Source organism: Aulonocara sp. 'chitande type north' Nkhata Bay, linkage group LG6 (genome assembly GCF_057382095.1).
Source record: "Aulonocara sp. 'chitande type north' Nkhata Bay isolate Kocher_YH1m ecotype deep benthic linkage group LG6, A_spYH_male_GT1.1, whole genome shotgun sequence".
Lineage (NCBI taxonomy): Eukaryota > Metazoa > Chordata > Actinopteri > Cichliformes > Cichlidae > Aulonocara > Aulonocara sp. 'chitande type north' Nkhata Bay.
The window spans coordinates 17,738,611-17,752,986 of NC_141349.1; the positions used below are offsets into that span (position 1 = coordinate 17,738,611).

At 42.7% G+C, this 14,376-nt stretch overlaps 1 protein-coding gene across 1 annotated transcript; it reads right to left on the reverse strand.

Moving 5' to 3' along the window:
• Positions 1-1,408: 1,408 nt before the first annotated feature.
• On the reverse strand, positions 1,409-13,215 carry klhl2 (kelch-like family member 2). The gene is made up of 15 exons (XM_086295326.1): positions 12,802-13,215; positions 10,579-10,698; positions 10,376-10,482; positions 10,141-10,262; positions 6,954-7,116; positions 6,680-6,789; positions 6,468-6,584; positions 5,225-5,374; positions 5,030-5,147; positions 4,659-4,856; positions 4,419-4,520; positions 4,042-4,170; positions 3,739-3,879; positions 3,502-3,645; positions 1,409-2,943 (listed from the first exon to the last, which is right to left on the reverse strand). The coding sequence occupies exons 1-15, from the start codon at positions 12,867-12,869 to the stop codon at positions 2,915-2,917; spliced, it is 1,818 nt and encodes a 605-aa protein (XP_086151452.1). The 5' UTR covers positions 12,870-13,215; the 3' UTR covers positions 1,409-2,914.
• Between the last annotated feature and the right edge of the window lie 1,161 nt (positions 13,216-14,376).

Sequence of the window (14,376 nt, forward strand, 5' to 3'; positions counted from 1 at the left end):
TTCACCACGGTGTTGATGTGACAGGACCATGTTAGGTCCTGCGTGATGTGAACTCCGAGGTATTTGAAGCTGTCCACTCTCTCCACTGGGCACTCGTTGATGACGGGGGTCTGGTAGTTCCTCTCCTGCTTAGTGCTGAAGTCCACTATCAGCTCCTTTGTCTTACGAGCATTTACACTGTAAAGCACTATCTGATCAGTTTTACAACATTTGTCTCAATCTGAGCAGAGTCTGTAGTCCTGTGCACATCACAGTTCATCCTGCTGTTTCAATCAGCAGTCATACCATCAATAAACACTCTTAATTTATTGCGTCCACCATGTTTGACCGATGTGTTACGCTGAGCCGTTCCTTTTTTCCCCTCCATACTTTTCTCTTTCCATCATTTTGGTACAAGTTCATCTTGATTTTCTTTCTTCAGACTGTTTCCCCAGAACAGCCTAATCTGGCCTTTATGTTCTTGAGTGTAATTAGTGGTTTGCACCTTGTTATAAACCCTCTGTGGTTCTATCGATAAAGAGGTCTCTTAACTATAGGCTTTAACAGTGATACACTTACCTCCTGGAGAGAGTTCTTGACTTGGTTAGGTGTTGTGAAGTTGCTTTTAACTGTTATATACATTAATATTCATTTGTTTTGTTATAACAATGTACCAGATTAAGGATGTCACCACTAAACATTATGCTCTCTGTGTGGTAGATTTATTTAGTTTTTTTCAGCCTACCTTGCACCGATAGCTCTTTGGGCCTTGTGTTGATAATTACAGTGAAAATCTATAGAATAAAAATTCAACACCCTGAATTAAAACTTCAGATGCGTTTGCTGCGACATTAAAAAAAAGAAAGAGGGAAAGTGTTTTACTGCACAACAAAACTGTTCATAAGCCAATAATTCAATTATTTTCGAGCCACTGAAAATAGGGGGATTATGCATAAAAAAAAAATTCCTGTAATTACCAAACAGTTAATACAACACTTTTGTTAAACCCCTTCAATCAAATCCTAACTGCTTGGCTTAAAATTCCCTGTGGTGGTATACATTGTACAACAAACTAATTTTATTGTTTTGCCTAACTGGACATAACTGTAGACCACACTATAAAAGCCCTACAGTCCAAGAAACAGAAGTATTTTTGGCAAATTTAAATTACTAATGCATCTAATGCGTCAATTTAAAAAAAAAAAAAAAAAAAAAGGAAAAAAGATTTTAAAAAACGCTCTGTGTTACTCTATTTGCTCCATCAATACATTTAAAGGAGAAAGAAAATACAATATTTGCCTTTAAAACAGAATAAAGCATCATGAAGTGTATTTTGTACCAGATATACTAATGAGAAATGACCAAAAGGGACACTGGGCATTATGAAATATCAGTTTTTGTAACAGGAGTAAAGCATCACACACAGGAATTTCCATTTCAAGGTTTTACTGATTTGGCAAAATATTAAAAACGGATTATATCATTTCACAGCTTTAAATACAAGAAGCATATTTATTAATGATAATATAAAACAAGTAGTGAAACATTGTCAAAGTCATTAGCCTACATGACATTCCTCAATACACTGACAAGAAACAGCGATACCAAGCGATACCAAGTAGCAATATAGTAGGAGAGGCGAGAGACTGAAGAAACAAAAGAAACTCAACAGTAAGTTTGGTCACTTTCCAGAAAGAGAGAACAGATTAGTGAAGAAGAGTCATAAAAGAGAGACAGAAAAGAAGAGACATATTAAAATTGGCACATTCATAGTATGTCAGGGTGTGCAGTAGTTAATACAGTTGCTACACCGAACGAGAAGAGGGTACGGTTTGGAGGGTAGCAGGTTAGAGACAGGAACCATGCAGTGAGTTCAGCCTGCTGTTGTCATGAGTGGTTACAACCACACTAAATATGGCTGCCAGATGACACATCCAACTGGTTTTTGTATTTTTTTTTCTCCCCTCTACCGATCACTGTTTTGTTTTTTTGGCAAGGTGAACGAGGCTCCTGGCTCCAATCAAAGTCAGCTTCCTCCAGAATAATTGCACGCCGTCACCTGCTACAGCTGCTTCTCACGTTGCTGTTCTGGTTGAAAGCGAGCTAACACAGCCATCGCATCCTACCCGAAGTCAAAATGTGTGTTCTCTATCCCAGACCAGCAGCCACTCTCTGTCCAGTAACAGTACTGAAGGCATAATAGAGGAGAAGGGGAGACAGAACGTACTTTGACATTCAGGCACTCTTGAGCAGCCACCCTGCAACACTGTAAAAGATCGGAGGTCACACGGAGTGCGTTCATGCGGCATCGAACCAGGCGTCACCACACCAGATGCACACGAACACACATGCTCACATGTGCAAGCAACAGAGCACCTTTAAATGCTAGCGTACACACACACACACACACACACACACACGAGCCCTCACACAAACAGACACACACGCACACACAACTCACTTCTCAATAGGATTTTTAAAAAATGAAAGAGAAACCCATTTCAGTCCCAAATGGTCCTTCTCTGCCTTCCTCTCCCATGGAGCAGGCCAGTGGTCTTTCTCTGAGCTAACATTACTAATGTTAAAATAACTCTGGAGTTAAAGTAGCTTCATATCAGTAGCGTTTCTGTGGCACTGCAGTGGTACACAGATGCTTCAAACAGCTTTGTCCAGTCACTGCTGCGGTCCTGCCACGAGAGATGGGAGGGGTTAAAACACAGGTTTGATCCCCTTGTTGGTTACAGCTCCCCCCATTCAGGTAAGTGCAAAAATCCTCGTCATCTTCAACAACATTCTTGTAATTTCCTTCATCTTCGTCAGTGCCTAAGCTAATGCTGCCCAACATTTGAAGCATTGGCATCGTAGACAGATCCAAGATCAGTATTCAGCAGGAGAATACGTTCAGCTCCCAATCAGCGGCAGGTGTTTAGAGCAGTCATAAGGGCTTGTCAATCACAGTCACACCTGAAGTAACAGAAATAAAATAAGTTCAAACAACTATATCCTCGTTTTCTTATACAACAGGCTTCCATTTTTGGTAAAGCTTATAGTGATGGCCTGGATCAGGTGACTGAATCCTCTTTTAGTTGCACTACAATAGCTCTAAGCTGCTGGGGGTTTCCCATGATGCACTGAGTGTTTCTTCTTCACTCTCTGTGGATTGAATCTTTAGTTATTATTAAGTGGTTCTCATCCACAGTGTGTCTTTTGTCCCGTTTTCCTCTCCTCACCCCCAACCAGTCACGGCAGATAGCTGCCCCTCTGTGAGCCTGGTCCTGCCAGAGGTTTCCTTCCTGTTAAAAGGGAGTTTTTTCTTCCCACTATTGCTAATTGCTTGTTCATAGAGGATTCATTTTATTGTTGCAGTTTTCTCTATGTTATTGCAGGGCCTCTACCTTACAATATAAAGCGCCCCTTTGTAAATCATTCTGCACAGTATGGCTCAAGTAACCACAAGAAATAACAAAAGCCAACTTCAAGAAAGCATTGAAAACTGTGTGGCTCCATATGTGGAGCGCTGACCTGCATAACTGCGACCTGTGCTCATGCAGGTCGGCAGTAACGTCCACTTGTCAGTGATCGGATTGTAGAACTCCACCGAGGCCAAATTACAGCTTCCGTCATCTCCTCCCACCACGTAGAGTACATTATTTACAGCACACACGCCTGCACACACAAACGCACAACGATTAAAAGACATCTAACACAAGAGCACCACACATCCGAGGCTGCTTGGTGAACACACGCCGTGTTGCTTACCTGCATTACGTCGACACATGTTCATGTCAGCTACTTGTCTCCAGCTGTTAGTGGCTGGATCATAAACTTCACAACTCTTCCTCACCAATGGACCATCGTGGCCCCCCACAGCATAAAGTAAACCTTTTAATACACCCACACCTGAGGAAGGCATTGGACATGCACTTACTAGAGATCACACTGTGCAATGTTTTTCATTTAGTCCTCTTTTATAAGTAAGCTTCAGTAAAGATTTGTACTGACAAAAAGATCAGTTGTTCCATTTAGTATTTTAAACACAAATAACTTCAAAAGTTGACACACCTGCTCCACTGCGTCTTGTTCCCATCTCTGCTATATAGCTCCACGTGTTGCTTTTAGGGTTGTAAGCTTCTACTGTACTTAAACACTGCCTGGTGGCTCCGTCATAACCTCCAACAGCATAAAGGATCCCTGAAAAACATGCAATCCATAATTTAGAACGAGGTGCAGGGGCGGATAAAAGACACAAGTGATGGAGGAACTATGATATTTTTAATCACACCGCTCTTGCCATAGTATATATCGTAGTACTGTAGTATTTTGTAATAGTGGTTTGTTTTAAAAAAGAAAAATATGAGCTCTACTGAAGCTGTTTTTCCTTAGTTTTTTTTTCACCTTCTATTTCTAAAAGCTAATTTTAGTTTGGGAATCATATTCACCATTGACAACGCCGACTCCTACACTGCTGCGTCGGGTGCTCATGGGCGCCACATGGAACCACTCGTCTGTCTTAGCGTTATACGCCTCGACCGTAGACAGACCTGCAAACACGCAGAGCGTCAATCAAAAATACAGCAGTCAAACATTTTGAAAATTCTCTGCTGTCACATTTTTAAAGGACATTTGGCGTCACACGCTGATGTCACGACCACACAAATAAAAAAAGCGTAGCAGCAGACCTGTGCTGCCGTCAAAGCCTCCAACAGCGTACAGGAGTCCGTTGAGCACAGAGGCCCCGAGCGTCGATCGACGGTCCTGCATGCTGCTCACGCTCGTCCAGCGGTCCATCATCGGGTCGTAACAGTCGACCGTCCGCACGCGCAAAGAACCGTTGAAACCGCCCACCGCGTACACGCATCCAGCCACATACACCACACCTGAGAGAGAACACAAAGTTTAAAACATCTTTCATTCTCCTGATCAGTGCTGAGTGACATAAAACTTTATGTATTTTTTATTCTCACTTTTTCTTGGGAAAATCCTGGTAGGATGAGAATCAAACTGGTGACATTCTTCAGCTCATTTATTATGATTACTGAGGGTTTCCTACCTGCTCGGCACCTCCTAGTTGGGAGTTCAGCCACTTGGTACCATCGCTGCTCCTCAAAGTCGTAACATTCAACACTTCGAATGGCCTTAGGAGCCTGACCGCCAACCACCACCATCACCTACGCACAACAGCGATGCCATTACAAGATCACATGCTGTTTTGATGTGGATGTAAGTGTTCATAGTGTGTTAGTACCTTAGGACAGCAGGCTGGAGTCCTCATGCGTGTGCGGGCGGTCTTCATCAGAGCTCTCTGGTCGGCCGGCAGCAGGTGGTACTTCATGGCCTCAATCAGGTAGTCTTTACAGGCACTGCTGTTCTTAATCAGAGACTCCTCCTCCACCCGCTGACACAAGTGAACAGTGAGGGAGGAACCGATCAGCTTGCATGATTTACCGTTACAGTACATCGCAGTGAGTGTGATGTTTCTGAGCTAAAGTCAGCATAAGAAAAACCCATAAGAAAGTGAAAAATCTTTGGCTTATAAAATATATAAGCCAAAGTGTGTTTATATCAAACTGAATACTGTCAGCAGGCATTGTTAACTAATTTTTTTTTAATATTCAGGAAATGACTGGTATTTGTACAAGGTCATGATGTTTTTTCAGTAAAAAAATAAATGCTAAAGGACTTCAGCCGCTGCCACTTTACTGTAAAAACGATTCAGCCACAGCAAACACTGCACTCAGTTTTGCACCAAGAAATAATCAAATCCACTTCTTTAAAGCAACAGAAGTGACAAAGAAAAATAAACATTCATTTATATTTTTAATTTCATCACTTTCAATAAAAGTGCCCTTTCTGACAAGTGAAGCACACATTCACTTTACATCATAGTTTGTTTGTTTTTTATACATATCTTCAACACATCAGTGAAGTGTACACACAGAGACACACAGACACACAACATCTTCCTGTCATAACCAACCTCACCAGCAAGATGACAGAATTAGAAAGCCTTTCTTGCGTGAGCTTGTTTGAACGTCCCAGAAACAATAAAACAGGCCATCGTTGAATGTTGAAGCACTGCTCTGCTGCACTGTTTGCACTCGCACGAGTCTGGTCTTTAAAAAGTATAAATTACATTATATTGTGTACATTGTCTACATTCATAATTTACTGTGGCACCTTATTCCTGTCAGCCCCTCTTTCATCTTTTATTTCCCACATTTTTTACTGAATTCACTTTTAATCACCCTTTCCTGCCGTTTTTCTTTCTCTGACCTACATGTGGTTCATGTTCTGTATATAGTGCTTTTCTACATCACTCAAAGAGATGGGGAAAAAAAACATTAAGGAGGCTTTACACCAGCCCAGTTTCTTTTTTCTTTTCTTTTTTAAAAAGGATGACACACAAAAGGTTACTGGCAGCTGACAGTGCATAAAACTTTAACTCTACTTCATTTAAGTGCAGATTAAAGAACAGCAGCTAAACACACCTGCACCAGGTATTCTCTGGAGAGGAGCGGCAGGCGGACATGTTCCATCAGGTGAGCCAAATGCTCCTGGCGGACGTCTTTATCGTGGTTGACCCAAGCTATGACGGCCTCAAAAACCTGCACACCAGCGCACACAGGCACACGCAAATCATTGTAAAGTTTTTACTCTACTTCTGCTATACGTGCAAAATGAGAACGACGAGAGAGCGTACCTTCTCCTCTGAGGGTATGGTGAGCTTGTCGCTGGCGATAAGGCTGGACACTTGCTCCATGCCCAAATTAAGAAACTCCTCACTCCCGACCACCTCTGTAAAATGTTGCTCTGCGGGCACAAACTGCAGATAAACACAGCTGCTTCTCTCCACAACTTCATTAATTACGCCTGTTCTCATTCTGTCTCCCCAGATCCTCCCGGACACGCGGACTCGTTTAAATAAAGGAACAGGGAGTGCTGCCACACACGTGCAGACTTTTGAACGCACAAACCTGCGAAGCTGTTAGCCTGCGTGAGAAGCTGGGAGCAGGCGTGTAGGTCAGCGAAGGCTCTTATTCCCAGGCAGTTGGACGGATGAAGCTGAGAGCTCAGGAACTCACAGCAAGCCTTTTTCACCTCGTTCAGCTGGAGCAGCCCCGCTGCAGGCAACAGCGCCTGAGAAACAAGAACACGAGGTTTGCACACAGGTTTCGGCTTTACTGCCACAGCGTACAGATCAGTACATTTAGAGCGGTGACAGGTTGGCCTGGTGTGCAGAAGAGCAATCTCTGACTCACTGACAGTTTACGTTGATGAAACTGTTCCAGTCTTTTTCAACTTTTAGACCAAGAGAGAAGTGAAAACCTAAAAATAAACTCAGCTGAGCTTAGAGCACAGCTACCAATCAAAGTGATCACATGCTGTACGTGCATCTTTTATAGTGCCTCTATTTGCACTGTGGTGATCTGATCCTTCCCAAGTTTAAAAAAAATCTATTCAAAGATGGAAACTGCTTTTCTGGTTTAATTTCGTGGGTTTTAAAGCAAGTAGAAAACTTCTAGAGAAAAAGCCTGATTAAATCACATTTCATCGTTTCATGAATGCATTTCAGAAATATTTACGTCAGAAAAACTTAGTTATCCAGGTCAGTGTCATCTTTTTTTAAATGACACCCAATATTAAATACAGCCTTATTTAAATACAGATGCAAGTTTTAGATTTTTCCTGAAACCCAGGAGATTTTTCCAATCACACTCACACCAATTTAGAATTACCAGTTAAGCCAGCCCCACTAACTGCATGTCTTTGGACTGTGGGAGGAAGTTAAAGTATCAGGAGAGCACCCATGCAAACACTGAAGGCCCCAGACTGGATTAGAAGCCACGATCTTCTTGCTGTGAGGCAACAGTACTAACTGCTGCACCACCTTGTCTCTCTAGCTTCTGGCCCTGCGACAGGGCTCCAGACTCCAGACCTTAACCCAACCATAAGCCCTGATCATAATACACGACTTCCTACTGAGTTAAAAGATTTCAATCCTCCAGCCCTTCGATTAGTAAAGACTGCTTGAGCCACAACACCAAAAACACTGAGCCTACCAGTGTTAGCAATGTAAGATCAAACCACCAACCTTTCGATTAGTAGTCACCCTGCTTTACCTCCTGATCCATAGTTATCTCAAGATAAGAAAAGCTTAAGAAGTGTGAAGACATAATATGGAAAATATGAAAGATATCATGTACATGTACATGTACAGTCTTCACTAGATCTTCAACACTTCACTGTCCCAGTCCTGCATCCTGCCGTGTCTAAAGTCAGCCACAATTGTCCCACTGCCAAAGCATACTAACATTAGCAGCCTCAACGACTACCGACCAGTTGCTCTAACACCTGTTATAATGAAGTGCTTCGAGAAACTGGTCCGACGTCACATCATGTCCTGCCTGCCACCCACACTCGACCCACTCCAGTTTGCATACAGAGCTAACAGATCAACTGAAGATGCCATCGCTACAACGCTCCACACCACCATCTCTCACCTGGAAGTGCAGGGCCGTTACGCCAGGCTGCTCTTTGTTGACTTTAGCTCTGCTTTCAATACGATACTCCCGGACAGACTAATAGTTAAACTGCTGGAAATTGGACTTCCTTCCACCACCTGCCGCTGGATCAGAGACTTCCTCTCAGACCGTGTACAGAGAGTTAGAGTGGGGCCTCATCTTTCCTCAGCCCTCAGCCTCAACACCGGCTCTCCACAAGGCTGTGTACTGAGTCCCCTACTGTACACTCTGTACACACATGACTGTGTTAGTTCCCACCCAGACAACACAGTCATCAAGTTTGCAGATGATACCACCGTGGTGGGGCTCATCTCAGGGGGAGATGAGACTGCGTACAGAGCTGAAGTTCAGAGGCTGTCAGATTGGTGTGCAGATAACAACCTGGACCTCAATACCACCAAGACAAAAGAACTGGTAGTTGACTTCAGAAGGAGGAAGTCCGAGCTGCAGCCTGTCAGCATCAACGGGGAGTGCATGGAAAGGGTCTCCAGTTTCAAGTTTCTGGGTGTGCACATAGACACAGACCTCCAATGGAGCTCTAACACCTCTGCGGTCTTAAAGAAGGCCCAACAGTGTCTCCACTTTCTGAGAATCCTCAGAAAAATGGACCTGAAGAAGGAGCTGCTGACCGTCTTCTACCGCTGCTCCATTGAAAGTGTGCTGACATATTGCATCGGTGTGTGGTTCTCCAGCTGCACCACAGCACACAGAAAGGCACTCCAGAGGGTCATCAATATGGCCCAAAAACTCATTGGACATCCTCTTCCCTCCCTGAAGGACCTGTACAGCACTCGCTGTCTCAAGAGGGCACGCAGCATCCTACGGGACTGCACACACCCAGGACACCGGGTGTTTAAGCTGCTGCCGTCTGGCAGGAGGTTCAGGCTGCTAAGGTCCCGAACAAATAGACTCAAGGACAGCTTTTACAACAGGGCAATAGCCCTGATCAATGTAAATAGCTGACCTGACTGGATACCTCCCTGGACTTTTTTAGGGGGGAGGTAACAATGTTTAAAACAATAACAATAATATTTATATGTATAACAAGGTGCAGTAATAATTAATGTGCAATAATAACAGTGTGCAATACACATACACTTATTCTTCTTTTTTATACTAAGTTAATATACTGTGTTGTGTTGTTTGTTGCGTTGTGATGTGTCATATCGTGTCGTGTTGTGTTATATGTAGTGCCGATGTAGGACAGTTTTTCCAATTTCATTGTACTACTGTACTATGTATGACTGTGCAATGACAATAAAGAGTTATCTTATCTTATCTTATATTATCTACTTAGAATCATCAGCTAACCTAACATATGAGTCTTTGGACCATGGGAGGAAACCAGAGTTCCCACACAGAAAGCCCACAGCTGGCCAGCAGGTTAAAACCCAGAATAGTTTGTTTAACTCTTCACCTTAACCTGATAACCAAAGAGACCGTGTTTTTGTGTGAAGCTAACAAAGCCTTTGATGTGAATGAGCTTTAATGCATCGAGAAAGCTTGAACTGAAATGTTATTTTTGCCTTACAGGTAAATCACTTCCTGTCGAGTTTCCAGTGTGACACTGCAAATGCTGCAAACCTGCTCAGTGTGAGTCCAGGCCGTAGTTATTGAGCTAATGCATGTGTGTGTTTACCTGCACATTATCCTCCGTGACCTGTATCTCCGCCGTGTAGATGTAGTCAATCAACAGGCCCAGAGTCCAGCCATCCATCTCCTTTATCCTCACTCGTTTTGCCCTACTTTCTGCCATCTCGCCTGTTAGTACATGTGCACACGTTAGCTTTTCAGCACCACAAAGGTAGCAACTGTGTCAGGCACTAAAAACAATGAAAGGAACCGAATAGATGAGAATGGAGGAGGGCCGTTACCTGTGAACATAGCGTGAAAGTAAGGGCTCCCAGCAGCCAGAACCACTCTGTGAGCAGCAATCTCGACGTCCTCTGCCACAATGGTCACATCACACAACAGGCTCTGGCTACATGCACGAGTAGGAAACAGAAACCGTTACAGTTTACAGAAAGGATTTGGTGAGGACGAGGCAACAAATAACTGAAGAGACAGTGTGGGACACCTGCGCAGCTCGTTCATGACTTTGAACGCCTTCCTCATGTGGCGAGGGTTCAGAGTGACGGGACCGTGCCTTTCCACTCCGTCCTCTTTGTCCAGAGAGTGTGGACAAAGTCTAGTGCACCTGAGAGGAACAGTACAGATACGTAAACAAGAAGCACACAGGGAACACAAAACGCGTAACTTGAGAGCTACTCGGGTCTCCTGGTGCACGGCAATCACAGTGAGGACATCTTTTTGTTTAGAATCACTTCTAAACACCATAGCTTTAACCAAAAGCACAATCAGACACTGCGTTTAACTTCTCATTAAGTTTTCCAAAGTGTCTTTGCAATCACTTTAAACCCCGACTCGGCTGGTTTATCTCCTAGAGAAGATAAATTACTGTTGATTTGGAAACTGACGGTGTAATATTTCCTGATTTCCTGACAAAAAACACGCACACACTCAGAGGGCGCTGTATCAGGACCAAGCTTGATTTTCACATGCGTAAAGAAGGCATCTTCCCAGGAGTCCACAATTAAGATTAAACGCTCATTTGTAAACTGTTTAGCAGTCCAGTCAAAGCTGCAGTATCAGGTAGTGCTTTGTCTTGTTTAAAATCTTATCTAAAGACCTTAATTATTAGTTTATATCAACAAGGTGCAGACTTTCAGTTGTAGCATGTAAAAGCTGAACGGTTCTGCTATAAATTCTATTATCATTATTATTGCTGATATTATTAACTGTTGTTGTTGCACTAGCGTTATGATTAGAATAGGGGATGCACTGCCTGAGACACTGCTGATACTTGTGTTTGAAAGAGCAGTTTAGCACATAGCCAATGTTGCCAAAGTTATACGCTTTGCATGCAAATTCATATTGTTTTTGTTTATTGTTATAATTTGTAGTTACATAGAATGCAGTCAGTCAGCATTTGTATGATGCTGCACATCATTACTGAGACATGCTGTGATGTATGGTTTGGAGACGCTGGCACTGACAAGGAGATGAAGATGTTAAGATTTTCATTGGGAGTGAGCAGGATGGGCAGGATTAGAAATTCATTTATCAGCGGGACAGTTCAGGTTGAGAAGTTTGGAGAAAAGGTTAGAGAGGCAAGGCTGAGATGGATTGGATGGAGAGTGGATATATCAGGCAAAGGATGTTGAAGATGGAGCTGCCACGCAGGAGGAAAAGAGGACAATCACAGAGAAGATTCATGGTTGTAGGTAAGGAGGCCATGCAGAGGGTTGGTGTGACAGAGGAGGATGCTAGGGATAAGGAGAGATGGAGGCGGGTGAACTGCTGAGGTGAGAAGAAGATGCTGCACATCTTAAAATACAAACACACCCTGCATAAGTTCTCCAGTCACTGACATAAGTAGTGAAACAATGTAAGAACACTGCAGCACTAATAAAAGTGCTTATTCAATATTAATAGCGAAAATGTTCTGAGAAAAATACGAGTTACAATTTAGAAGAAAAATGACTCCTGTGTGTAAGATATTATTATACTGATGAATCAAGTAGCACTTTCAGGTGGCACCATAGTCCAGCAGCTCTACTCAGGGGCCCTTCTCCTGAGGGTTTCATGATAAGTCTGAAGAGGTTGTGAGAGAGAACAGGAAAAGTCCAGCTACAGATTTCCATTCATGTTTGAGACTCTGGCGTGTGTCGTAAAACATTGATTAAGCTTAACCTAAGATGGAACCTTCTGACTGCCCAAGGTGTTTGATAAGATCGTGTGTGTACTTTAAACCTTCATTATTGACTATTCATTAAAAACAGATCGATCAAGTTGGCTGAACTGTGCCGGACTAGAAGTATATATATATATATAATCCGCACAATTACTTTGTTATTTGCACCTCTGAGCGCACACCTCTGCCCTCCCTCTCCTGAAATCAAACATTCAACATGTACATTTACATGCTGCTCCTCTGTTTTCTGTCACAAATACACCCACACACCCACACACGGCTGTGAAGCACACGTCCTCAGTGCCACGAACAGAAACAGAGGCGTTAGACCAACAAGCACAACGTTATGACACCACCACAGAGCCTGCAGCCTGATCCTGCAGCCACAGTCCCCGGGTATCAGTCCTCCCCACCCGGTCATTGAGCAGCCACACCGGCTGGCCGCTGTCTCTGTCAATGCGGCACCATCCGTCAAGCAGCCACTGGGAAACGTCAACACACACAGAGAGAGAGGGGGGGAGAGATTCAGCAGCTTTTTGCACTTACAGCGGATGACTGTCCATGATTCTGGTGTTTTTCAGAGGCTGAAAACTTGGCCCAGCGGCATGCACCATTCCATATCCACAGTGTCGTCTTCGATGGGTCTAAATTCAGGCGTGAATCACGGCGATCATCTGTCCAGAGGCGGAGAGACGGGCTGACGACAGCCCCATTAAAGCAGCCTGTTCCATAGAAACACACAGCCCGACTGCTGCGGTGACACTCTCCACAGACACGTTGCGATTCAGTCCGGCTGTTGTACCCAGCGGACTGCTCCTTATGTGGGCCGAAAAACGCGCAGGAAAGGCGCACACCGCCGGGTCAGACGGGGGTTGTTTTTACTCAGCGTCCCCTCTCTATTACTCCTGGGTGTTTATGGGTGCGAGAGGCGGACGGACAAGGATACCTGTTATTTTCCAATCGCTGATTAAAACGCACAAACAAGGACATGTCGGTAAAGACGGTCCTCTGAGCAGCCAAGGCGTCCCAGAAGAAAGCGCTGTCTCCCTCTAGCTGTGGGAGACTCACGAAACTGAACAAACACTCCGTTCAGTTTGTTCATAAAGAGACAGCTCATAAACAGGAACAGAGGACCTTACATTATAAAGTAAATAATTTACAGTATCACAAGGGGAAACTGTAAAGTGACACTGTAAATACTTTAGACTTCATCATTTACTCCAGGTTTGGTCTTATTATGATGGACAATTTATGCCCTATTTTTGTTGCATTACTTTTTATTTTTTATTCAGTTTAAAAATAAGAACATGAAACGTGTTTTTTGCTTCTCATCAAGCCCAAATTTTTATATCTCTAAATCTGACTTTGTAAATCAGAAACTGCTTTATAATGTCACAGTTTTGACCTCGTACTCTAAATTTGATCCTGTTATAAATTTGACTTGGTTGACTGTTTATGATCTACGTTTGTATCATTTTCAGCTACAGACTCAAGGTGTTTGATTTACTTTCATAAACTATAACAAGTTATTTTGATATACTACCGCGATTTTGATTAAAGGACTCAAACTTTAGATTTTTAAAGTCTAAGTTATACTTTATTAAATAAGGTCAATTTATAAATCAGTAAGTTGGAATTAAAATTTTCATGGCAGAATTTAGATACTATGGATTCAGATTTTAGATATCATATTACTGAGTGTTTGCCTCATGCTAAACCTGCCTTAGCATTTCTCTGTTTTGATTTTATTACGAAATTTGTAGTATTATATTAAGTAAGTCAGTTTTATTTATATGCACAGTTAAGACCAATGTGTTTTGTAGTAAAATAAATAAATAAACACATAAAATAATACTATACTATAATATCTAACAAAAATTTTCTTTGCACTACTTCGAAGCACTTTGCAATTTGTTCTCCGATGTATCTTTCTATTGTTTTTGTATATATTTCTCCTGTATGCTATTTATTCCTGCTGTCTACTATTTATATTTTATTCCAACACAGCTGATGTGGAGCACCCACGATTTCGTTGTACATGTACAATGACAATCAAGTTTTATTCTATTTTATTCTTTTCTATGTCTTTTAGCTTTATATCTTTCACTACTGGCTTAAATT

What these genes read in the sequence shown, in the direction of transcription:
- klhl2 (XM_086295326.1), bottom strand. Translation starts at nt 12,869, where the DNA reads ATGGTGCATGCCGCTGGGCCAAGTTTTCAGCCTCTGAAAAACACCAGA. An exon ending in GCAGGCTAACAGCTTCGCAG is followed by an intron (nt 6,790 to 6,953) that starts GTTTGTGCGTTC and finishes TTGTGCCCGCAG; the next exon opens with AGCAACATTTTACAGAGGTG. An exon ending in AACTAGGAGGTGCCGAGCAG is followed by an intron (nt 4,857 to 5,029) that starts GTAGGAAACCCT and finishes GTTCTCTCTCAG; the next exon opens with GTGTGGTGTATGTGGCTGGA.